Source organism: Bubalus bubalis, chromosome 24, assembly GCF_019923935.1.
Source record: "Bubalus bubalis isolate 160015118507 breed Murrah chromosome 24, NDDB_SH_1, whole genome shotgun sequence".
NCBI lineage: Eukaryota > Metazoa > Chordata > Mammalia > Artiodactyla > Bovidae > Bubalus > Bubalus bubalis.
In genome coordinates this window covers 26,517,627-26,543,137 of record NC_059180.1, presented here as the reverse complement: position 1 = coordinate 26,543,137, position 25,511 = coordinate 26,517,627, and the positions used below count along the sequence as shown (strand labels likewise).

The 25,511-nt window shown below is 48.6% G+C and overlaps 1 protein-coding gene across 1 annotated transcript in view; it reads left to right on the top strand.

The window, feature by feature from the left end:
• XYLT1 (xylosyltransferase 1) overlaps positions 1–25,511 on the top strand; it is a 347,704-nt gene that overhangs the window by 167,949 nt on the left and 154,244 nt on the right. The window contains exon 3 of the mRNA XM_025274755.3: positions 21,955–22,465. Within this exon, the coding sequence (XP_025130540.3) occupies positions 21,955–22,465 (511 nt within the window). The remainder of the gene's footprint in view (positions 1–21,954; positions 22,466–25,511) is intronic.

Sequence of the window (25,511 nt, the reverse complement as noted above, 5' to 3'; positions counted from 1 at the left end):
ACATCCTGGAGTTGGGGAGAGGCCCGAGCAGTGCCCAGGAAATGTATTCTCATCATCGTGGACTTGGTGAGGGGTACCTCTGTCCTCACTCCCCCATTCTCTGCCTGTATCTGTGGGTGGTGAGAGAAAGGGCCCCTCCACACAAACCAGCCAGAGGAATCTTTGTGAAACAGGAGGTCTGATCACAGCACACTCTCCTGCTTCAAAACCTCCCCTAGTGTGTTTCCAAGGCCTTAGAATGAGATCTGGGTGGACAGTAAGGCCCAGCCCCATCGGACCCCTGCCTTCCTCTGTTGTCATGCCTTGGACCCCATGTCCACATCACGGCCCCACCTCCTCCTTTCTGCTGCCCATGTAGGCCAAGCTCCTTTCTGCCCCAGAAACTTTGCTCTTCTGTTTCTGTTGCCTGCTGCTCTCGCCCAGAATCTTCCTATGTCATCTCCTTCTCGCCATGAGGCCCAAATGCCACCTCTTCAGAAACGTCTTCTCTGACGCTCATCTGAAACATCACCTCCCACCTCTCTCCTGCTCTGTCTTCCTTTAAATGACTCGGCCTCCATATTATGTCATATTTCACAACCATGTGTTGCTCTGTTGCCTCTCTGACTGTAGAATGTAAGTTCCATGAATCTATTTCATTCACTACCCAGCACCCAGGACAATAGGTTTTGCCTGAAGGTGCTCCTGTATTGGAGGGATGAATGAATGAATAAGAAGTAGCAGTAACAATGGATAGAACACAAACAATAATAATAGGAACAATAATACCCTCTACTCTTTGAGTGCATGCCATGTTCCTGTCGCCAGGTTAACTGCTTCACCTTCATTTCCTCATCGGATCTTCACAACAAGCCTATTGACGTCAGTGCTATTTCCTCTCATTTTACAGATGAGGAAACTGAGACTTGGAGATGTTAGGAGTAACCGGCCTATTATCGCCATCCTGTAAGGGGTGATGCTGAGATTCAAATCAGGTCTTAACCCACACTCTGTGTTGATCTGGAACTGCAAAGACAGGAGGCCATTCCCTCTGTACTCCTTCTTTGGCTGAAGAGTGCAGGGAGTCTTCTTGCTGTTGACAGAATCACAGCCAGCTCCTTCAAAGACAGTGAAGTTGGTGAGACTGTCTGAAAGGCAAAGTGACTGTCAAATGGTAACATCAGTGGAAAAATGCTGGCCAGAGGCGCCACCATTGAACCGCACCCGCCTTGGGATGGTGGAGATGGGGCTGTGTGTCTGACCCTGAGAAAGGCCAGAAGACAGACTTTCCTTGCTTTACTTAATTCAGAAGATGAGCTGTGGTTGCTTTGAAAGTCCCAAGTGGATACGTGGCTTGAGCCATTTACATCTTTTCAAACTGGAACCTTTTTTTTTTTTTTCCAAAGGGAAGATCTGAAACTGAACTTGAATCTCACTGCTGAGTATGAAGGACATTGACATGGACTTTCAAAGATTCTAGAAAGTCCACTGAGAACCTGGCTGTCAGGGAAAGCCAGCAGCGTGCATGTATGTGTGTGTGTGTGTGTGTGTGTGTGCGTGCGCGTGCATGTGGGAATACACAGCCTGGGCCACACAGTATGTGGCCCCTTCCTTGATGCTCTGCGTCCTTCTTCTCTGATGTGAGGGGATGGCCCCCCAGCTTCCTTTGTGTCCTGAGTGACTGTGACTGCCACTGGCCTTCAGAGTTTAAGCTCCTGACAGATATTAAAGAACAATTCACTTATTACAGCTAAACAGAAAAGCATATGGAAAAAGCAAACTGCATTAACATCTGCCGCCCGGGTTCCATCTGCTCCCGTTGGCTTTGCTTCGCCTCCAGACGTGCCAGCCTGTCAGTTCTCCACGGCCGCTCCTCTTTCCTTCCAGGTCAGGACGGGAGATCATGCCCGTTCACTTCGATTCACTCACACAGGACCAGGCACATCCTGGGTGTTTTGGAAACGTGGAGAAATGCATGAAAGGCAAGAAGTCGGGAGACAATGGGCTCTGGACTTCATACTGTAGATCAGCTGCTTGTTAGCTGTGTGGCCCTGGGCAGGTGACATGCCATGTCTATACCTGTTTCCTTGTCAGTCAGATGGGCTTAGCAATAGTGGTAGCTACATGTGAGGATCATTGTGAGGGTGAAATGACATAATGACCTAAATCTCTTGCAATGGGGCAGAGGGTAGGGGCATAGAGTAAGTGGGTGCATGCCCAGCCGTTCAGTCGTGTCCAATTCTTTGCGACCCCACGGACTGCAGCCTGCCAGTCTTCTCTGTCCATGGAACTTTCCAGGCAGGAATACTGGAGTGGGTTGCCATTTCCTTCTCCAGGAGATCTTCCTGACCCAGGGATCGAACCCAAGTCTCCTGCACTGACAGGTGGAATCTTCACCACTGAGCCACCTGGGAAGCCCCACAGGAAGGTATGCTGTAAATCCTAATTCTTGCTTTCAATAAGAATGTTATGCCCACCCCCACCTGTGTTACTCATCCCTTTTTCTACAATTTTACAACTTGACTTAAAAAGGGTCATCTACAGCATGGTCTTTCAGCCCCCTGGGAGTTTTCACTGTGACACGGACACCCTTAAGGACGCAGTGCCTTCTCCCCCGCCATCCGCCTTGGAGAGCTCCAAGCTGGAGGCTCGCAGAGCATCGTTCCGCAGGGGGAATGAGAGGTGCTCGTGCCCCTCGCAGAGCTGGGCCCACTCAGAGCCAGGCAGTCTCTTCTGTGCTTGGCCTGCAGCTGCCTCCTCCCACCTGAGCTGATTTTTGCCTCCAGCTAGCAAGACAAACCAAATGTTGTTATTTTAGTATCTGGTCGCCTGTCGGAAATAATTTCTAAAAACGTTTTTCCTCTTTCTCTCCCCTGGCTCCCTTGAAGCAGCCGCAGCTGTAGGGGGATTAAGACAGGACAGCGGGGAGCCCCTGGCCCTTAGGGGAGGGGCTGCAGTGTGGTGATCAGTTGTTACTTACAGGCTGGGGTGAGTCTTCAGCAAGCCACTTCACCTCCCTGTGCCTCTATTTCATGGCCTAGAAAATGGGAATGCTGACTATGCTGGCCTCCAAGGGCTGCTGTGAGGTTTAAGTGAGTTAGTCTATGCAAGGTGCTTACAAGGACTCCTGGCAGGTGGTAAGTGCTGCTCATTGCCCCTGTTGTTCCTGGGAAATAGAAAGTGACCTCAAACAGCTGTGCACAGGGGGACAGCCTGATTAGGGAGGAGGAGTTATTGCATCCAGTCCTAGGTCTCCTGATCCATCCCTACACTTGGCAGGGGGCGGTGGGGGGAACTTCACTCCCTTTCCTAAGATCTCTGGTAGGACCCATAGACCTGTAGAATCCTAGAGCATCTGTGTGATAAGGAACTGACTGCGGGATAAATGGTTTCAGTTGTGTCCAACTCTTTGCAACCCTATGGGCTGTAGGCTCCTCTGTCCATGGGGATTCTCCAGGCAAGAATACTGCAGTGGGTTACCGTACCTTCCTCCAGAGGGGTCTTCTCGACCCAGGAATGAATCTAATCCACATCTCTTACATCTCCTGCATTGGCAGGTGGGTTCTTTACCACTAGCGCCACCTAGGAAACCCTAAGGAACTGACTGGTCCCATGTTTTTCCAAAATAGGTGTGTCCTTTCAGGATGATTTGGGAAACTCCATGGGCTTAAACAACCTTGATTCATCCAGGGAGAAAGTGAATGCCTTTTCCACAGTCCTTAAGTCTGTTTGATGACACCAAGGAGAACGTCTCAGCTTGGTGATAGCACGATTTTAGCACCTAACCCTTGCACACCTCCCTTTACAACAGAGTGAGCCCTGGGCTCCTAGCCTTAAGCAGTCAACGTGATCTAGGCTGGGGTGGGATACCACTGTTTCCTTTTCCTTGTGTTCAGATTTTTAGGAACTCCCTCATAGCTCAGTTGGTAAAGAATCCGCCTGCAGTGCAAGAAACCCCGGTTCAATTCCTGGGTCGGGAAGATGGGCTGGAGAAGGGATAGGCTACCCTCCAGTATTCTTGGGCTTCCCTGTGGCTCAGCTGGTAAAGAATTTGCCTGCAATGTGGGAGACCTGTGTTTGATCCCTGGGTTGGGAAGAACCCCTGGAGAAGGGAAAGGCTACCCACTTCAGTACTCTAGCCTGGAGAATTTCATGGACTGTATAGTCCATGGGGTCCCAAAGAGATGAACACGACTGAGCATTCACTTTCACTTTTTCTGGTGATCAACTTTTCACAGTATACGTGTAGACATTTAAATGGTAGCCAATTAAAATCAATAAGTAAATGGGGAAGGTGTTAGAACATACTGTCCTAGCCCAGCACCCCCAGTTTGCAGAATGATGGTGAACAGGGTCCAGAGAGTGCCAGGTCGCCTGATTCAGAACACGACCTGAGGCTGGAGGGGACTGAGTTGGGCGTTAGCACCTCTGGCTACACATCGGGATCACCTGGAAGCTTTGAAAAGTTCTGGTCCTCTGGCTTCAGCTCATAGCAACTCAGTCAGTATCTCCCTGGTGGATGAAACTGGACACTGCCAGGAAGTGACCCCTTGAGCCATTTTCTGCATGGAGAGTGAGCCTGGGGTGGATCTGAAATTGCAGGCGTGGAAGCCCTTGGAGAAACTGCCGGCTCTTTTTCTGTCTCTGCTTAGTTGCTCAGTTGTGTCCGACTTTCCGTGACCCTATGGACTGTAGCCTGCCGGGCTCCTCTGTCCACGGGATTCTCCAGGCAAGAGTACTGGAGTGGGTTGCCATGCCCTCCTCCAGGGGATCTTCCTGACCCAGGGATCGAACCCACATTGGCAGGTGGGTTCATCCAGGAAGCCACCCAGCGGCAGGCACTGTGGTTTAACTCCTCAGTCTGTGTGGCCATGAACAAGTGTCTTTACCTCTCTGAGCCTCTGTTTACTCATGTGTCAAAAAGGAGATCCTCCAACTAACAGGAGTGTTATTTCCAGTAATGATTTGTGTTTTCAGCTCTGTCCTATGTACTTTCCCAGCAATGACTTGTTTCATCCTCATACCAGTTCTGTGAGTGGTTACAGCTGGGAAGCCTGCCCAAAATCTCAGCATTTAGAAATGGTGCAGAGACCCAAGTAGTCTGCTTGAGTGCTTGAGGCCCTGGCCTTGAGTACAGCTGGGCAGCACTGCCTGCTGTAAGGCTGTTGTTGTTATTGTTGTTGTTGTTTAGTTGCTCAGTCGTGTCCAACACTTTGTGACCCCATAGACTATAGCCCCAGGCTCCTCTATATGGGATTCTCCAGGCAAGAATACTGGAGTGGGTTGCCATTCCCTTCTCCATGTAAGGCTGTTGGGAACATTCAATAGGAGACGGCATGAAAAATGCTGCCCAAGCAGCAGTGATGAAAGGTGCATTGCGAGGGAAGGGGCTGCATTGTAAAAGCCTGAGCACCCCATGTCAGCTTGGATTCTCCCGCTCTCAACTGTGGGAGTGTGGGTTCAACAGACAATATTCTGTTCCTGAGATCCAGCCAGGAGGGGAAAGTTCATGGTTGGCCTGGTCCAAGTTCCGGCACTTAGGATGCCTGAGCGATAAGGCTGGGAGGTTAAGAGCACAAGCATTGGAATCAGACCAACCTGGGTTTGATCCCTTCCTGCCCCTGTGACACTGGGTGAGTCACGTGACCTCCTCTCTGGGCCTCAGTTTGCTCTTAGGTCACGTGTGGATGCTAATGTCTCAGAGACCAATGTAGGGACTGCCCTGGGGGTCTGGTGGTTAGCTTCCACTACAGGGGGCATAGATTTAACCCCTGGTTGGGGATCTTAATCCCCCATGCCACGAGGTGCAACCAAAAAAGAAAAAAAAAAAATCAGCGTGAAGATTAACTGAGGGGTAAAGTGTAGGCAGCAGTCCATGGGGTCGCTAAGAGTCGGACATGAATGAGCAACTTCACTTTCACTTTTCACTTTCATGCATTGGAGAAGGAAATGGCAACCCACTCCAGTGTTCTTGCCTGGAGAATCCCAGGGATGCGGGAGCCTGGTGGGCTGCCATCTTTGGGGTTTCACAGAGTCGGACACGACTGAAGTGACTTAGCAGCAGCAGCAAGGTGTAGGCGATCTCCCAGGTAGCGAGTGACAGCTGGGAGGGGACGAAGCAGGTGGTAGGATGGGGCAGGATGCTGGGAGGTGAGCAGGGCCTGCTTTATTGGGGGAGTTGCAATGATTGGGCATCTGGCCAGGGTTTAGTGGTCAGCATGGAAGTCCCTGTCTTGCTGCCTCAAACTCTTCTTGTGTGAAAAAATCCTAATGGGTATAATGCCTGAGGGAAAGGAAAGTGACCTGCTCTGGGGCAATAAGGAGCCAGGAGACTGGAGGAGACCCTGGAGGGCCCCCCAGAGGCTGAAGACTGAGAAAAACTTCTTAGAGACCCATCCAGAGAAAAGGCAGACTGTCTTCAGAACCTTGGTGCAGCTAGTAGCTTGCACTCTGTCAAGTTCACGGAAAGAGCCATCTAGTGGCCTGAACGACTGTGGTCCATCGGGTCTCCCAGAACCACCTTCTGCTGGGTCTGTTTCATGGGTCGTTTGAGGATAAAGGGGAGATCCTTTGTCTAGAAGTCAGGACACATCTGCCAGGGAAGGTCCACTGAGCAGCCCCTTGAATAAGGAACTTGTCCAGTAGCAGACTGTCTTTCCCACCTGGATGGCACGTGTTCTGGGGAGGTGTGTCATCTCTAAAACAGGAGGGGCAAGGGGAGGCAGAAACAGCCCTCTCCCCTGTCACCCGGGCACCCAGCCCTGCTCCAGTTGCCCTTCTCACTTTCCCAGCTCTCTGGGGCTGGACTGGCCCAGCCGTTCAGCCTACTTAGAGAACCTCTTCCAGCTTCAGTTCCCTCATCTTTGAAATGGGTGAATATGTATAACCGAATCACTCTGCTGTACACCTGAAACTCACACAACATTGTAAATCAACTATACTCCATTATAAAATTAAAAAATTCAAAAATAATAAAATGTCTAATCAAAAATTAAATAAAATGGGTGGATAAAGCATAATCGATACTTGGCATTGTATCTGCAACACATCCTGTTTTTCTCTTTTTATTGAGTCGTTGGTCAGTTGCTTGTCTATTTCGTTCTCTTAGAATGTGTGTTTCATAAGAGCAGGTGTCTCCAGATCTTAGTGATAGGCACAGCACTTCTGCCAGGGACAGTGGCTGGCACATACTTGGCACTCAGTAAATACACATAAATGGATACACCACAGAAGGTTACTAGAGAAGTTGGGATGAAATGATGCTGGTAATGTTTACCTTCCATTCTCTGTGCTTTGACCTGTGCCTTTGCACTAAACTGATATATCTTCTCATTGACTTTATGAGGTTTAGATATTATTATACCTGTTTTACGTAGGAAGGACCAAGTCTCAGAGAGGTTTGCTAACTTTCCCAAGGTCGCACAGCTAGCAAGTGGCAGGGCCAAATTTCAGATTCAGAAGAGTGACCTCAGAGCACGCTCCTGTAACCCGTCAGCATGTCCCAGGGGCCATGATTGCCCATTGCCCCCTTTTGGCTCAGCACAGTGTGAGAGATGAACAGCAGACACATCCCCTCTGAAGGGAGGGACCAGAACTCTCCTTTCGGGGAGAGCAGGACACTCAAAAGTTGGTTGTGAGGAGGTTTTCTGCCCTGAAGCCCGACAGAGAATGTCAGGGGCTTGTGAGAAGCATGTTTACGAGCAGCACATGCCACCCATGAAGGTCAGCCCCCTCAGGCCAGGAGGCAGAGGTCATTCTCCAAAGGTGTTAAAGAGGGCTCACCTCCATCCACGGCCCCCAGCAGAGGTGGCCATTCTTTGTCTGCCTGCGTATTCAGTCGTGTCTGACTCTTTGTGACCCCAAGCACTATAGCCCGCCAGGCTCCTCTCTTCATGGGATTCTCCAGCCAAGAATACTGAAGTGGATTGCCATGCCTCCATCCAGGGGATCTTCCTGACCCAGGGATCGAACCCATGTCTGCTGCATTGCAGGTGAATTCTTTACAGCTGAGCCACCTGGGCCATTCTGCACAGCATGCTAAACCCTCACATGAACAGGAAGTGTCAGTGGGGCTTCTCCACTTTGCCGACGGTTAGGCCCGTAAACAGGCAACCTTCTTCAGGAACTTAGCCCATAAAACTGCGTGGACGCCCCGTCCCTGGGAGGGTGGGCCAAGGCAAGCACAGGCTCATAAAGGAGATTTAAGGAGACGACAGCAGCATATTCATTTGTGCCTCTGCATAGTAAAGATAATTTATTGGTGGCTGCTGGGACGCTCAGCCCTGAAATCACATGGATGGGAATATTAGGTGCCTTTCCCTTGCTCCCTCTCCCCACCCCAAATGGCTCTGACTTTCAGATGGTGTAAATTAATTGGGTTTGTGTGTGTGTATAAGTGCATATATTTTTATTTATTTACAAGCATATTTCCTTATTTATCTCACTGGCTCCGTGAGCATTTACATTTCTTCAGAGACTCTGCAGTAATGAGCTTACAAGTGGGTCATTCATTACCCACTTGTGGCAGGAGGCGGGGGGAGGGCATGGGAGACCTGGCAGATGCAAAGGATGAGTTTGATTCATCAGCAGGAGGCCCATTTGTCTCCTCAAGGGCCCCTTCCCCAGAGGACCAGGATGGGAGAAGAGCACAAACAGGAGATGCCGAAACAAGGAATGCTTCCCAGGAGCTGGGACAAGAGACTCAGGGACGGTGTGTAGGGAAATAAAACCATGACAAATGGCATGTTGGGGTTGGGGGAGTACAGAACTGAGTTAGCCTCAAGTTATGGAGACAAAGAATTGAGGCTTTTGAACTGTGGTGCTGGAGAAGACTCTTAAGAGTCCCTTGGACTGCAAGGAGATCAAACCAGTCAATCCTAAAGGAGATCAGTCCTGAATATTTATTGGAAGGACTGATGCTGAAGCTGAAACTCCAGTACTTTGGCCACCTGATGCAAAGAGTTGACTCACTGGAAAAGACCCCAATGTTGGCAAAGATTGAAGGCAGGAGGAGAAGGGGATGACAGGATGAGATGATTAGATGGCACCACCAACTCAATGGACATGAATTTAGGCAAGCTCCAGGAGATGGTTAAGGACTGGAAAGCCTGGTGTGCTGCAGTCCATGGGGTCGCAAAAGCTGAGTGACTGAACAACAAGGGAGACAAAGCAGAAAGGCAAGAGGACTTTACACCAAGGACTCAAGTTATTCAAGTAACCCTCTGCCTGCTGACCCCCTCTCTTCTTTAAAGATTTCAGCCCACTTAGTGATTGCTTTCTTTTGGGGTCTTTGCTGGAGGTGGTGTCACCCCCTAGGGGTTGTTTTGGGTATCCATGGGACACTCCACCAAGGCTGGTTGTTAACAGCCCTAGGGAGTAGAGTGTAGGTTTTATACCCATATTGTGTGATTTGGAGTATATCACTTTACCTATCTGTGCCCCCATACTTTCACCTGTCAAATGTTAGTTGTTGTTGTTCAGCCGCTAAGTTGTCTCTGACTCTTTGTGACCCCACGGACTGCAGCACGCCAGGCTCCTCTGTCCTCCACCGTCTCCAACAGTTTGCTCAAATTCACGTCCGTTTCTTCTGCAATGCTATCTAACCACCTTTTGTCAGACATCTTCATTATGACCTGTTCATCTTGGGTGGCTCTGCACGGTGGCTTATAGCTTCATTGCAAGCTTCAGAGCAGGCCCCTTCCCCATGACAAGGATGCTAATAGTACCTACCCCAAAGAGTTGTTCTGGGGTTTTTTGTCAGCTGTATTGTTGTTCAGTTGCCAAGTCGTGTCCGACTCTTTGCAACCCCATGAATTGCAGCATGCCAGGAGTTCCTATCCTTCACTATCTCCCGGTGTTTGCTCAAACTCCTGTCCATTGAGTCGATGATGCCATCCAACCATCTCATCTTCTGTCGTCCCCTTCTCCTCCTGCCTTCAATCTTTCCCTGCATCAGAGTCTTTTCCAATGAGTCAGTTCTTCACATCAGGTGGCCAAAGTATTGGAGCTTCAGCTTCAGCATCAGTCCTTCCAATGAATATTCAGGACTGATTTCCTTTAGGATTGACTGGTTGGATCTCCTTGCAGTCCAAGGAACTCTTAAGAGTCTTCTCCAACACCACAGTTCAGAAGCATCAGTTCTTTTGTGCTCAGCTTTCTTTATAGTCCAACTCTCACACTCATACATGACTACTGGAAAAACCGTAGCTTTGACTAGACAGACCTTCGTCAGCAAAGTAATGTCTCTGCTTTTTAATATGCCGTCTAGATTTGTCATTGCTTTTCTTCAAGGAGCATGTGTCTTTTAATTAGGTATAATTAAAAAGCATCTTTTAATTAGGTATGTATATTGAGGTCTAATTGGCAAAATTGTAAGACATTTAAAGTGTTCAATGTGCAGATTTGATATAGAGATACATTTCCCCCCACTGAGTTCATTAACACATTGTTCTGGAATTTTTAAGGATAATCAAGTGTCAAGTGTGAGTGCAGTGCTTAGAATTAATGTTCTATAAGTGTTAGCTACTATCGTTGTTATTACTGAGTTTGAGTTTTGCTGGGCTTGCTTGCCCATGATTCCCTGTCTGCCTGTTAAACATGCTCTTTCCTCTGAAGTTTGGGCAGGAAAGCTTTCTTTGTGAAAACCTCCTCTGCTCTCCTTGGACTTGGATTCTTGATGAAACCCTTGGCACACATTCATCGCCACTCTGCCTCCCTTTGCTCTCGTCCTGAAGCACTGTATGTCCACTCCCACTTCCCTCTCATGTGTCAGAACTCCACCAACAACAGGAAGCGTGTCTTAAGTCCCCTTCCTCTCCTCTGCCTCCCCCATGCCTGGCAGGGAGTAGGCACCCAGTTAAAGTATGTAGGGTGAATAAACCAGTGATTCTCAACCCTGTCGGACCCAGCCCCTCTTCATGCAATAAATCTTTTAAAATAATTCCTTTTATCTATTGTGAAATGAAATCCATACTTGTTACAACTTACTTATACTCACAGCTCTGAAACAGATCAATACACTGCCTTGATAATAATATAACAAATGTGTTCAAAGTAATTTGAAATAAAAATAATGTGTATTTTGTTCTGTAAATGATCAGGCATAACACCTCCAGACAAGCACTTCCCAAACTGTAATGTTTGAACAAACCCCCAGGGCATCTTGTTCAAATGCAGATTCAGTGGTCCAGGCGGGAGCCTGAGAACCTCCATTTCTAACAGACTCCCAAGGATGCTGATGTTGCCAGCTGTCAGGCCTCCCTTTGTGTCAAGGGGCTAGAAGACACATGAAAAGGTCAGGTGCCAGATGTTGATTCACCAAGAATTACAATTACAAATACAGGTGGAGAACAGGTGTGTTTGTTGGTAACTTACAGGCATAGCTTATATGGCTGTTGATGACTGGATTTTTAAAAAATCATGCTAAAATTCTGAATGATGTAAGATCTCCCCTTGAGGTAAAGATAGTTACTTTCCTGGAAAATTCAGTTCTATTAAAAGCACTCAAAAGTACTCTGTCATATGTAAATTTGTACGAGGTTCCTGTCCTGCATAATTAAAAACCAGTTGTTCGCCCGCATGACAGGTAGAGACATTCAGAACTCCTGCAGGATGTGGGATCGTTCTTCATTGCTTTGGAAATATGCATTGTTAGGGATCTGGTGTCCCCTGTCGCTCTCTGCCAGGAACATCCCACAGTCATTGTGGCAACCGAAATGGCAAACATGTTTTCAGAACACCCCTCGAGGGGCAGTCCCACTTCTATGGAAAACCCTGGAATAAAAGGATTCCTTAAGGACTCTTGAGATCTTTGAGGCAAGGCTCTGAAGTTGAGTTCCTTGAGAATCCTGGGTCCTTGGTTTTGAGCAAGCTCACAAAGTGAGTGGGTGAGGGGACCTGCGCCACGCTGGACAAGAGCTGTGATGATCTGTAGAGCAGCCGCCCCTTCTCAATACTACCAGCCACTGCTCAGTCCCACACGGTCATCACACGCAGAATCCCAGCCCACTGCTGTCAGGCCTCCTGGGGCTTCAAGAGAGGGTGGAAATCCAAATTTTAAGATGGAATCTCTAGACCTTGAAATGTTGTCTGGGACTATAAACCAAGACATGAGTACCCCGTACAAAGCAAACCAGCCCCTTGATACAACCATGAAGTCCCAGTTATGACCTCTGGTTTAACTTTGGGGGGCTTCCCTGGTGGCTCAGTGGTAAAGAATCCACCTGCCATTATAGGAGACACAGGTTCCATCCCTGAGTCAGGAAGATCCCCTGGAGATGGAAATGGCCACCCACTCCAGTATTCTTGCCTGAAAAATCCCATGAACAGAGGAGCCTGGCAGGCTATATAGTCCATGGGGTTGCAAAGAGATGAACACGACTTAGCAACTAAACAACAACAACTTAAATTAGGGATGTGCCAGCATCTTGGGGACTAGCCACTTGCTTGAATGAATGCCCCCTCCTCAGAGTGACCCTGTTTCCAGCGGGGAGTCTAACCCTCCTCCCACGTCCCCCCATTGCAGGCACAGTTTCTCGCCATCTCCTCCAGATCCTCCCTGCTCCCTGCAGCATGCCTTTCCTTAGTTAACTTGGGCCCTTTCTGCGGCCGTCTCTTTCTCCCTGGCCTAGCTCTCCTGTTCTGTCCACTTGGACTGGTCACCTGGGGCTGTTCTTGTCACATGGGAGCAGGGCTTGAGCCACTGAGGCTGCCAACAGGGGTCTCTGGGGCACATGCCCGTGGAGCCGTTGCTTCTCCGCCGGGGTGATTTTTGGCCCCCAGGGTATGTCTGGCAGTATCTAGAGACATTTTTGGTTTTCACACGCGTGTTACCGTCATCTAATAGGGAGAGATCACGGGTGCTGCTAAACACTCTAGAATGCACGGGACAGCCTCCACAGAGACATGACCTGCCCCCAGATGTCCCTAACGTCACAGTTGAGAAAGTCCACCTTGGAGAAATCCAGAAGGCTTTGTTACTGAAGCTAGACTGGGTTGTTCATTGTGATTGTCACACCCTCCTGGTGGGGCTAGAAGGACATTCTGGGTCCAGTCTGGACTCCTGTGCTGGCCCCAAGGACACAGCAATACGGAGTTGAGGTCCAGGCCACATGGCCTTGGGCAGTGTCAGGGATAAACAGGCCGTAAGGACAGATATCAACGGGTGAGATCTTGTTGCACTAGGGGAACGGGTCCAGTGTGAACTGAACGCCACTGAGACTTGTACAGAGAGACTGGTCTCTTAAAGGGAGCGTGAGGGCATAGTGCAGGGGTGAGCAGGGCTTGAGCAGAGTCAGGGCAGTGAGAAAGGACAGAAAGCAGGAAGGGGGTGGGGGGCCCTGTCCCCATGAAACTCATCTGATTTTGCCAGCTGGCGCTTCTCCAAGCTAGTCCTCTCCCTTGCATAGGGGCTGGAAGGGACGCTGGGGCCCCGTCTTAGGGGGTTAGCTGGAGCAAACTCGATTCTGGTGGCAGCCTTCTGTTTTCTCAGGCAGGCGCTAGAAGGGGACTAGAATCATCCAAGGGCTGTGTCCTTGAGCTGTCAGAAACGACGCTAGTGTTTGCTCCAGTCTTCACAGGCCAAGGTTGAGGCCATGTTGACAAGGGGCTCAGACGGGCTTGGCTAGAGTTTGGTCAAAGGGAGCATCTTTGCCAGCAGGTCAGTCTTCCTCCCAGAGGGTGTCCCGGGGCTTTAGGGTTCTGCCTCTTTCTATAAAACTATTTATCATCACTCCATTTCCAGTTGACCTAGATTTCCACCCGTGTGTGTATTTATCGTGTATGCAAGTAAAATAAAAACCCACAGGCCTGCTGTATAGGGAAAAACCCAACATACAAAGGTCCTCAACTTTTTATTTCCTCCATGAGTAGGTATTTTCGGATGATAAGTCTGTATTATATCAGCAATTCTCAAACTTGTTGGTCTCCATGGACCCCCTTCTATTTTCAAATATTGTTTCAGACCCCCAAGGAGCTTTTCTTTATGTAGGTTATATCTATCAATTATTTGTTATATGTTGAAATTTAAACTAGGGCATTCTCAACAATGGTTATTTATTGATTTACTTAACATAATCATAACTCATTACGTGTCTGTATAAGTAAAACCTTTTATGAAAAATACGTGTGTTTTACACAACCAAAACAAATTTCATGAGAAGAGGCATTGTTCTGCATTTTTGCAAATCTTTGTAATATCTGGCTTAATAGAAGACAGCTGGATTCTCACATTTGCTTCTGCTTTCAATCTGTTGCGATTTCACACATCATGGATCCTCTGCAAAACTCCACTGTGTGCTCTTGTGAGAGATGAGTGAATAACGGAAAATAACGTCTTCAAATTATGATGAAAGTAGTGACCTTAAAGATCACCTGAAAGGGTTCCCCCAGGGGTTCCCAGAGCACACCTTGAGAACCGCTTCATTAGATCATCACTATAAGCATTAATTCCAATTTAATCCATTGTAGCTAACATTTATTCAGGTCTAGGCTTTATCCTGAGTGCTGTACATGTGTTAACTCTCTGAACTCTCGTAAAAGTGCCATTAGGCAGGGACTAGTTATTATGCCCATTTTACAGAGAGGAAGACTGAGGTGCTCAATGTTAGATATTGTGCCCTGGGTCACACAGTGAGCAAGTGGCAGAGGCCTGATGGACTTGATTGCACTTCACCTCCCCACCCTGCCCTTCCAAATGGCTTAAGTCTACTCACTGGGTGATGGGGCACCGGCTAAAAATGTCACCTGGGTGCTGAGTATGTATAAGCCTCGTGCTAAATGTTCTGTTGTTCACTAGAATTAAATATAGGTGTGCCCTATTATTTAATCTCTCCCTCACCTTTGCAAAGTAGGTCTTCCGACCCCTTCTTTTTTGGTAGATGAGAAAATCGAGGCCCTGAGAGGCTAAGCTCCTTTCCCCGTATCTCAGAGTTAAGGGGCAGAGGCTGGATTCCAAGTCAAGCTAGTGCTACCCATGCAGCTCCCTCCCTCCTCACCCAAAGCTGCGCATCCCGTTAACATGACTAAATCTGCTAAATTACACCAGGCTTATTATTGAGGGTTTTATTAAAGCCTGGCCTGCCCATGCCCAGCGAGGCCCCCGAGTTTCTAAGTGCTGGCCAGCCCTGCCACTCTTTGTGCATACAAATGAGCCCGCGACGGGCCTCTGTGAGGTCTGTTTGCATTGGCAGCTGGGGTAATTGCATGTCCTAATTGGGTGCAGCTAGGCACACTGCGACTGCCCTGGCACAGCCGTCCTTTTGGAAGCAGGTGCAGGCTTCTCCCCCAAGTGTCCCTCTCAATGGCCCTGGTCACCCTGGTGATGGGAATGAAGCCTCAGACACTGAGTTCACCAGTGAACAGCTACTCAGCTGGCCGTGCGTCCATACGCCATGAAAGGAAGCCGTAAGCGGGTGGTGATGAGTGAGCAGGTGGGATGGGCGCCCTCACGCCTGTGCGGTGCACCTGGCCGGGGCTCCCCTCTGGCACCCTCCCTGGTCCTCAGAGCTGCCGAGAGGCGGGCAGCGTCGGTGGGTGTGGCCTCTAGACCTCAACTGCCTGTGTTCCAATCCTGGCTCTTCCACTTCCTAGAGCGGGATTTAGTCCCTTAACTTCTCTGAACCTCCGTACTCCCATCCAAAACGTGCGAAGAATAACAGCATTTCTTTCATAGGATCCTCATGAGAACCAGATGAGTGAGTCGGTACAGAAGGGTTGGAAACAGAGCCTGGGGCAGAGTCAGCACTGTGCACGTATTTTCTAACAGGAGCATGTTTTGTTAGCACCTTGCGTGTTTCAGTCACTGTGCTTCATGGGTTCTCAGCTATGGGGAGGGAGGTGCCAGCCTGGGATGGATGAGGAATTTGGAGATGAAATCATCTATCCCAGGTCAAAGAGCTACTGGAGAAGATGATCACAGGATGATGCAGGGAGGAGACCACGCACTTAGGAGCACCCATCTACCCCTCCATCCCTGGTCTCTTAAAATCCATCAGCTATTCCTCAACGATTTGAAATTGCAGAACTTTGTTAGTCAATGGTATTGCTTAATGGTCAACTCAGAGAATGTTCAGCAGCATCGCACAGGACCTGTTATCTTATAGATGAGAAAATCTGACAATTACTAAAGCAAGACAGACCCCTGGGTCTCCTCCTTTCCTGTTTCGTGTCCTTTCTACACAAAATAAGAGCAAAGGTTTATCAATGAGTGGAGCATTTAGAACCCACCTCCACTCTGAAACAGGACTGGGGTGTGGTGGGGGGGATTCAATTGATCAAGCAGATTCAATTGATCAAGCAAGGAAAAATCCATCCTGAAGTCTGAACCATAGAGAACCAGGAAGGACAGAAGCAGACCCAGGTGTCTCCAGCACAGCAGCCTGGGTCACGTAACCCACCTCTCGAAGCCATCTTGTGCTTGGCATATTTCTACCTGATTGAAATTGGCTCTAAACATGCCCAAGGTTGAATGGGAGTGGAGGACATTATTGCATTTAATTATTTCTCCGGAATAAAAATGGATTCTAGCAGCAGCTTAGAGGTAAGGCAACAGCAGAGCAATTAAGAGTTTTGGAGCTCGCATGCCAACATTTGAATCTGCAATCATTGTAATAAGTACATTAAAATAAAATAAGTCAAAAGGTTGCACTTACATAAATAACCCAAGGTGAGAGTGTTGGATTGCTTAAGAATAAAAGGGACACAGCTAGGAGATCATCATGAAGAAATAATAATCGATCTGTCATCCAGGTGGAGACCATAATGGGTGAGACAGTGGAGGTCCAGTGTTAATTGGTGGGGAAGCTTCTTTGCTTTTTCTTCTTCCTGCTTTGGGTGTGGCAGACACATTCCAGAAGTTTTATATACATTCATCATCACCAAACCCCCATGAGGCCTTATTTTCAAATCCCTATTTTCCAGATGAGGAAACTGAGGCATGCAGAGCTTGGATCACATCATTTCCAGCATCACTTTCATTTCTTGGTCAGGTTACTTCACTTCCCTGAGCCTTAGTCTCCTCCCCTTCATTAGGACTCATGCTCTGGCTTCCCTGGGTGCTCGAGGGGATTAGGGACACAAGGTTCATGAAGGGCCAGAGTTTAAGGGGACATGGGTGCTAAACGTATGATGATTATCTCACATGTGTTTTCCTGGAAACCTCCCACAGTTGGTTTGTACAGGGAAGGGAACCTGGGCTTGGATGTCTGGATCTTGATTCTCCAGGGGAAGGAGAGAAAAACTGAGGCCCATTAGCCTCTTGGTGAGCAGGTGAAGAGTTAAGGGGAAAGGGAGTGAAACTTCTCCAAGGTATAGAAGGGTTGAGGGATAAATGGATAGAGCAAATGTAGCATATTTGTACAATGGAATATTATTCAGTTGAGAAAAAGAAGGAAATCCTGCCATATGTGACAACATGGATGAACCTCAAGGATGCTGGTACGAAAGAGGGATGAAAGTGAAAGTCGCTCAGTCATGTCCCTATGGACTATAGCCCAGCAGGCTCCTCTGTCCATGGAATTATCCAGGCAAGAATACTGGAGTGGATAGCCATTCACTTCTCCAGGGGAACTTTCTGACCTAGGGATCAAACTTGGGTCTTCTGCACTGCAGGGGGATTATTTATCATCTGAGCCACCAGGGAAGCCCAGAGGATGTTAATACTGAGTGCAATAAGCTGGACACAGACAAATGCTGCTTGATCCACTTACATGAGAATCTAAAATAGCCAAATGCAGGACTTCCCTGGTGGTCCAGTGGTTAAGACTCTGTGCTTCCAGTTCAGAGGGTGAAGATTCGATCCCTGGTTGGGGAACTAAGTAAGATCTCATATGCTATGTGGCATGCCCCCTCCCCCGCCCAAAAAGAGTTTGCCTTCGATTTTAAATAAATAAATAAAACAATCAAGCTCAGAGAATCAGAGAGTAGGATGGTGGTGGCCAGTGGCTGGGGGAGGGGAAAATGAGAAATCTCTAATCAACGGGCATAAAGTCTTGGTGGTGTAGGGTGATTACATTCAAGAGATCTGCTGTACAGCCTTGTGTCTGTAGGTAGCAAGACTGTATGGGGCATTTAAAACATTTGCCGAGAGGGTAGATCTCCTGTTATGTGTTCTCACCACAGTAAAATAAAGTGTACAAAAAAGAAGAAAGAAAACTGCTGGGGGAAGGTGTTGGAGAACTCATCAACTGCTGTAGAAAACAGCCCTGACTCAGTGTGACCGAGATCTTAGGCTCCTGAGTGATGCCTGATTCTCATTGACTATGCCTCAGTGACTTTTCTGGAAGCTATCGAATACCTACCTGTGAGCTCTTCATGCCAGAAGACAAAATATTTCCCTTTCCTCTTACACTCAAATCTTTTGGTTTCCCTTGACAGCTGAGTAGCACCTGGGGCCAGGGGGAAGGCCATGGGGTCACACAGAGCTGACCTGTTGTGTGGGTGTCTCTGAGTGGACAACCCTTATTAATCACGAGTCCTATTAGAACTGATGCTGGCCCCTGGTCCTGATGTCACAAATTAACCAGAGGAACCAGCCGTTTTCTGACGGTCAGATTAGCTTCATTGATTGCAGTGTTTCCTGTGTCTGGTGTTACTTAGAGAAGTTCTGCCAGAAAGTGGTGGAGAATGTGAGCTTTTGAAATTTTGCTGGAGGTTTTCTGCTCAGGGGATAAACTGGTGATCGTCAGTTAATGAGGAAAGAGACCAACCCAGGAACTGTACTTAGGACGTTTTTGATGAGAGTGGATACATGTGGCTGTGGGGGTTTCTGCTCACTCTCTACCTTCTTGTTAACTTCTAGAAAATGGGCTTAAGGACAGAATTTAAACTCACATTTCTTGGACAGCAAGTGTCATCAAACTGATTTTTTGGCTGTTAGAGGCAAAAAGCAATATGAAATTGGGTCTTGTATCTGAGGTCAGCTAAGAGGAAGAAAGCAGATAGTTGTCTTCTGTATTAATCAGGATGAGTTAGACCGTGCTGCAGTAACGAAGATCCCCAAACCTCAGGGACAGAAATCCACAGAGGTTTATTCTGCCCATGGAGGGTTGGTGGAGTTGTAGGGCCTTCACCATCAGGAGTGTGGCTGGATGCTACCAGGGAAGAAGGGACAAGGCAAAATGTGCCTGGCCCCAGTTACTTGTCTTGGCCACAGCAAGTTGCTTGGCTGTGCCTCATTTGCAGGGGATGGGAAGTGCAATTGTATCGTGTGCCTAGAAGGAAGAGAACTGGAATATTTGTCAAGAGCTTTATTGAATACCATCCCCCAATCTGGTCCATTCCAACCTAGGCTAATGTATGCAAAGATCCTATCCACTCTGTCACAGAGAAGGGGACACTAAATGCTCCACCCTTGACCTGTCAGCTGAACAGAAGAGGCAAAAAACTACCACAAGTTTTAGAATTAGACACATGCAAATTCACAGCCTTCCCGAAATGACGTCAGACAAATCATTGAATATCCCCAAGCTCTTTTCTCCTCTTTTGTAAGATGAGTGAATGGTAGTATCTGCCTCTGTTACTTCAGAACTTACTTCTGAAGGTTAAATGATTTATCACATGGACGGGCTTAGCACACTGCCTGGCACCTCATAACATGTCCAAGTGGGTGGAAGCAACAAGCAAGCCTTGGCTCCTCTTTCTGTAAAATAGTGAGGGGGTACCCCTTAGGGGGCAATTTTCAGCATGCAGTAAGTAATACCTGTGAATCAGCGGCATATGCTGACTGGCTCACAGGGACAGCTCAGAGAATTCATCTGAGAGGCTGCTTGGGATTTTTCAAGGATCTCTGGACAGAAAGAAGGAAAAGAGGAATAGCAGTGAAGTTTGTTTAGGTTTCAACAACAGAGGCATGGCCCCCACTTGAGGGGGATTTCTTACAAGATGCATGCGGGAGGTAAGAAAAGCCAGAAATAGGTGTTAGAACCAGAAGTTCCCCTTTACGGACCAGCATGTAAGGTCGGCTCCCATGGATGACCAGCAGCTTCTCTGTGACAGAACACAGGCTGCACTGTCTCTCGGCGTCTCCTTGTTTCAGTCTTCCTATCCATTGCCTCCAGCCGCTGCCACCCGGGTGCTCTGTAGCCCCTCCTTACTGTCCTCTCCCTCTTCTGTGACTTCCTGACACCTGATGCCACTGGCCAGCCTAGAGACGGCTCTTTGGAGATGACATGCCTGTCCCAGATCCGTTTAGCTGGGTGAGAGTGGATGGGAGGGGAGTCAGGCTGCTGTGCTTAAGGGGACAGAGTGAGGGGGATCAGAAGGACTCTGCAGCTCCCTGGAAGTGGCTGGTGGATCTGATGGCCCAGGGCAGAAGTCATCGACCTATCTGGTTTGAATCCCAGCTTCATGACCAACTGCCTGGGTTACCTTAATGAGTCACTGATGCCAGTACCTGCAAAATGAGAATAAAAGTAACATCAACTTACAGAATGGCCATGAGGTATCTTAGTGTTGCTTTCATTCCTATGGACTCTGAAATTGGTACTTGATGCTAGGGGAGATGAAACAAAGGTAAGAAGTGGGTAGACACATTGCTGGACCAAACGGGGACATTGGAGACAAGGGCAAGAAAACCAAGCCCGGAGAAGGGGAACCTTCTAAACTCACAATCCTGGAGACCTGGGGTCTGCACTGTGTTTTTTAAAGGGCCAGATAGAAGTATTTTAAGCTTTGCAGGCCAGATAGTCTCTATGGCAACCACTCACTTCTGCTGTTGTAGCAGGAAAGTGACCATAGACAATCCATAAATGAATAGGCACAGCTGTGTTTCAATAAAACTTTATTTACAAAAACAAATGGCATGGAGGATTTGGCTCAGGGCAGGCAATAGCTTGCAGGACTGCTAAAGGAGGAGATGCACTTAGTGTCAGCTGCACGGCAGCCCCTCCTGGGCACCAGCACCGCCTCCACAGCTCTGTTCCTCCAACGCCCTCCTTGAGAACCTTCAATGGTCACATTTAGGAAAATGAATGAGGATGCCTGCCCTCAGGATTGCTACTCATTGCCAGTGCGTTACTATAGCAATGGATTTAAAGAGTCAATTAGCCTCAATTCTCCATGGCTCTGTGTCCCCTCTGACTGACTAGCTTTGGCCCATGGAATCTCTTTGCGGTTAAGGCCTTCGTAATGGGCTCTAAACAGAAGCACTGTGTTTTGGAAGTGATGCAGGACATTAGTTGACCAGTGCATTTGATCCAAGCTCAAAATGGCCAGGGCCCACATACCGTGGAGAAGCTGAGTTCCAGGTGCCCCTCTTCCTGGAAAGACTCATTGTCTCAAAAATGACTCTTGCCTTTTCTCTTGACCCAACCCATCCTGGATGACTTAATCAGTTCTGCTCCAGATACAAGCATCAAGAGTCAAAGCTCAAACACAAAACTGTCACCAAGTCTTGGATTCATTGTAAGGATTGTCCTGTAAAGGACACATTCCTGCCGAGATAGCTGGTGATGTCTCCCCTCTAGAATTAACTATGGCATGGTCTCATTTCTTTATGGGCATAGATCTAGGAGCATGTCTTAAAGGCAATGGGAAGTAAATACTATCCTACCAATGTTTTCTCCCCTTATAGCTTTATTATGGCTTTGCTAGCCATTAACCATCACAGCGCTTTCTGCTGGCATTTAAACAGGAAGCTCAAAACAAACTGTCTCGATTCCAGTGGCAGAAACACGCAAGGAGACTTACATGAAAAGGGAATGTGGTTAATAACAAGCATTGAGGATCATAGTCCGAGCACGTTAGAGGTTGCAAAAGTTTTATTTTCTAGTTGAAATGTCTTGTATTTCCAGGTTGAGAAACTGAGTTCAAAGAGAAAGATCTAACATGAAGTCTAAGGTGAAGCTCATAGCAAAAGCAGGGCATGTGACACCAGGGCTCAAACCTCCAAACCTACGTGCCCCATCCTCCAGAGCCCACCTGCTTAGCTTGATGGCTCAGTCAAGATTCTCTTCTGTGTTTTGTCCCTGTCTTCTTTAGGAGGGCTACTTCTCTCACCGGCCGAAAGAGAAAGTGCGGACAGACAGCAACAATGAGAACTCAGTGCCCAAGGATTTTGAGAACGTGGACAACAGCAACTTTGCACCCAGAACTCAAAAGCAGAAGCACCAGCCCGAGCTGACGAAGAAGCCCCCTAGAGGACAGAAGGAGCTTCTGAAGAGGAAGCGGGAGCAGGAGGAGAAAGGGAGGGGGCGTCCGTCCCTGGGAAAAGGTCCCAACGAGGTGCTGCCTCCCGGCGAGAGGGTCGCGGTGAACGGCAGCCGAGGCAAGGACGCTCCCCGACCGCCCCACGCCCGCAAGACCGGGGGCAACTCCCCCGAGGCCAAGCCTGACCAGCCCCTCAGGTGTGACATCTCGGGCAAGGAGGCCGTCTCTGCACTGTCCCGCTCCAAGTCCAAGCACTGCCGCCAGGAGATCGGGGAGACCTACTGCCGCCACAAGCTGGGGCTGCTGATGCCCGAGAAGGTGACTCGGCTCTGCCCCCTCGAAGGTAAGCCCCAGCCCCGCTCTGCTCACGTCTGCAGACCTTCTCCGAGCGTCTGCCCTATTTTTCAACCCCCAAATCAAGACACGAAATCATTTGTTTTGGACCTTCCTGTGAATTCCAAAATCTTGGGTGGGGAGTTTCCCCAAATCAAATTACCTTTTGTTGCAGCGTTAACCAGTTGCCTTTGTGACAAAGGATAAAATGCAGTGCAATCAGGGCTAATGTGGAAGGTGTAGGTGGCGATGGTATTGATACGGATTGTTTTCTCTCTCAGCAGAATATGGGGATTAAAATTGACATGAATATTACTGTAACTGAATAGGATCTGAAAGGATCTATTGGTTGCATTGACATTGGGGGCTCTGAAAAAACATCTTTCTCATTTTCCTCCATCTACAATTTCTTCCTTCCTTATTTCCTTCCCTCTTCTGCCCCCCACCCCCCACCAGCCTCCCTCCTGCCCCACACTGGGCCCCCTTCTCCATGCCGATGATAAATCAGACCTCTTGCTGCCATGCCGTACGAGGTCAGAGCTGTAAGAGTGACGTTCATAAGTGCAGGTGAGGGTCCTCAGAAACTGGGGACTGGGGGGATGGCTCTGCATAGGTGAAGTATTACAGTGTGTGTATCTCTGCATCTCGCCTCTCACCACTGACACGTGTTCCTTGCTGGTTCATTTCACCTTTTCTGGTGCCTGCAGAAGGGGAGTAATAACAGGTACTGAGCACTCGCTGTGTTCTGGGCACGGCACAGGCAATTTGCATTCAATCAGCTCGTCTCATCTGTGGCCCAGTGAGGTTGGCACTGTTATCAGGAGCATATAATTTTTCATTTGAGTGACATAAAATAACTTCCCCAGGTCTTACGGCTTGTAGGAGGCCTCACAAGCCTACAGGTAGAGACATCCTGAGACAGAGATCCACCGTCCTGGGTGAGGTCGTATTTTCTCAAGATCAAAAATAAATAAATAAATAAATACATGTTATGGCAGAAAATTTCAAACCCACCTTGGACAAGGGAGACCCTTCATGTTCCCACCATCCGGCTACAGGTAACTCATGGGGGTCAGTGCTCTTTCCCCCACATCCACATGCCCGTCCCACCTCCCGCGGCCACACACACAAGCTCACTGCAGGTCAGCAGATATTCTTTTTCTTATAGAAGACCTTACATCCCAAACAGTTTGTGAATTAGTCCGCCCCATGGCTTTCTCCACGCAGACGGCGTCCAAAAGGCTTCTCTAAAAAGAAGAGAGCGCCGATATCACTGGGAGCTACAGAGAGCAATGCATTGGAAATGGAACAATGTGTGTTCTAGTTCAAGTTTCCCCAGGAACTCACAGGGAAACTGCCTTTGGCTCTCTGGTTCCAACTTCCTTATCTGTTCAGGGAGCACCCTGTATTAAGTACTCGAAGGGCCTTCCCACTCAGCTCTCCCTGGGGGTCCACTCGCAATTTGCTCTTGGTCATCCCTCGTTCTCATTGGCCACAGTCAAAGCCAGGGGTACCCCACTGTCCCTCACTAAGCAACCAAGGTTTCCAAATATTAATACCTCCTTGTTGCTTCTAAATTCAAATACCAACGAATGCTCATTGTGTGGAGGATACATGGGGAGACCTGGGTGGGGCAGGGGTCCATGAGTGGGAGAGAAGCTGGCCCACGAGGTGCTAGGTCCATCTTGGCGTCCAGACAGAAGGTCAGAGCCTCAGGTAAGCCGACTGCAGAGCTGGGCTGGGTGGCAGGGTGGGAGGAGAGGGCTCTAGGTTCCCCAAGTGTCAGAGGATTTGGAGGCCAGGCAAGTAGATGCCCAATGTCTCATCAATCCTGCATCCCACTTGATGCAGGAGGTGCGAGGTAAGAACGGCTCCCAAGGAAAAGGGGACTGGGTCACCTCTAGAGAAATCCTGATTCCATCTTTCTACTGGACAGATAAGAAACAAGGCCCAGAGAGGAGGAGGCTTATGGTCAAGGTCACCCAATCAGAGGCTGAACTTGAGCTGAAATTCAGCTCCTCATCCCTCACACATGCTTCTCTGTTGATCCCCAGTCACAGGATGGAGGGTATGGATCAGGTTGGGGGTGGCCACGTGGGTGAGTGGGTAGAGAGGCCTGGAAGGGTCCATGGCAAACCCTTCATGGGGCCCCCTCTGGGCGGTGTGCAGTGGGGACAGCTTCAACCCTTACCTCAAATTCACCTGTATTTTAAAGTGTTCAGATGGAAATATGTATCTCTACTATACTCTCCAATAGAAAGATTTAAAAAGAAAAGGTTCATGTCTCCCTTGCACAGGGACTCTTGTCTAAGCAGTCCCGGGGTTCCCATTATGTTGTTGACTTGGCAGATAGTGGTACAGATGTTCAAATTAATAAGCAGAGATGTTTCCAAAATCTTTTCCTTACCTAGCACGTGGCCTGGCAGAGGCCTGAACTCCCTGTCTTTCCTTGAGAATAGCAGGGGGCACTCGCTGGGTACCAAGGGTTGTCACACTTTTTCTATAAAGGGCCAGAGAGTAAATATTTGAAGCTTCGTGAGCCTTGCAGTCTCCATCACAACATCTCAACTCTGCTGTTGTATCACAAAAGCAGCTGGGATGATACATACACAAGTGCACTTGGTTATTCTGAAAAAACTCGATTTACAAAAGCAGGTGGTGGGTAAGATGTGGCCCATGGGGCCGTGGTTTGCTGATCCCTGCTAGGTACCAAGTCCGTGTGGTAGTACCTCCAACACTTGCCTTCCGCCCCATTGAATCCTCATACCAGCCCTGTGAGGTCGGTCTATTTATCAACCCATTTAATGGGTGAGGAAATGGAGGCTCAAAGAGGTTTAGTCCGTGGGCAGAGGGGCACAGCTAGCAGGCGGTGGGGCTGGTGTTAGTTCTCAGGTGCCAGAGCCTGCAAGCACCCCAGATCCTTCCCCTCCTCAGGAGGCAGGCAGTTTGACCTTAGTCCAAATTCTCAGACCTCAGGGATGTCTGAACCTGCTGGCTGTGTCTCTCCACCGTCTGTAGTTGGAGGAGAAGGACCTCCTCCCAGCACGTTTGTAGGG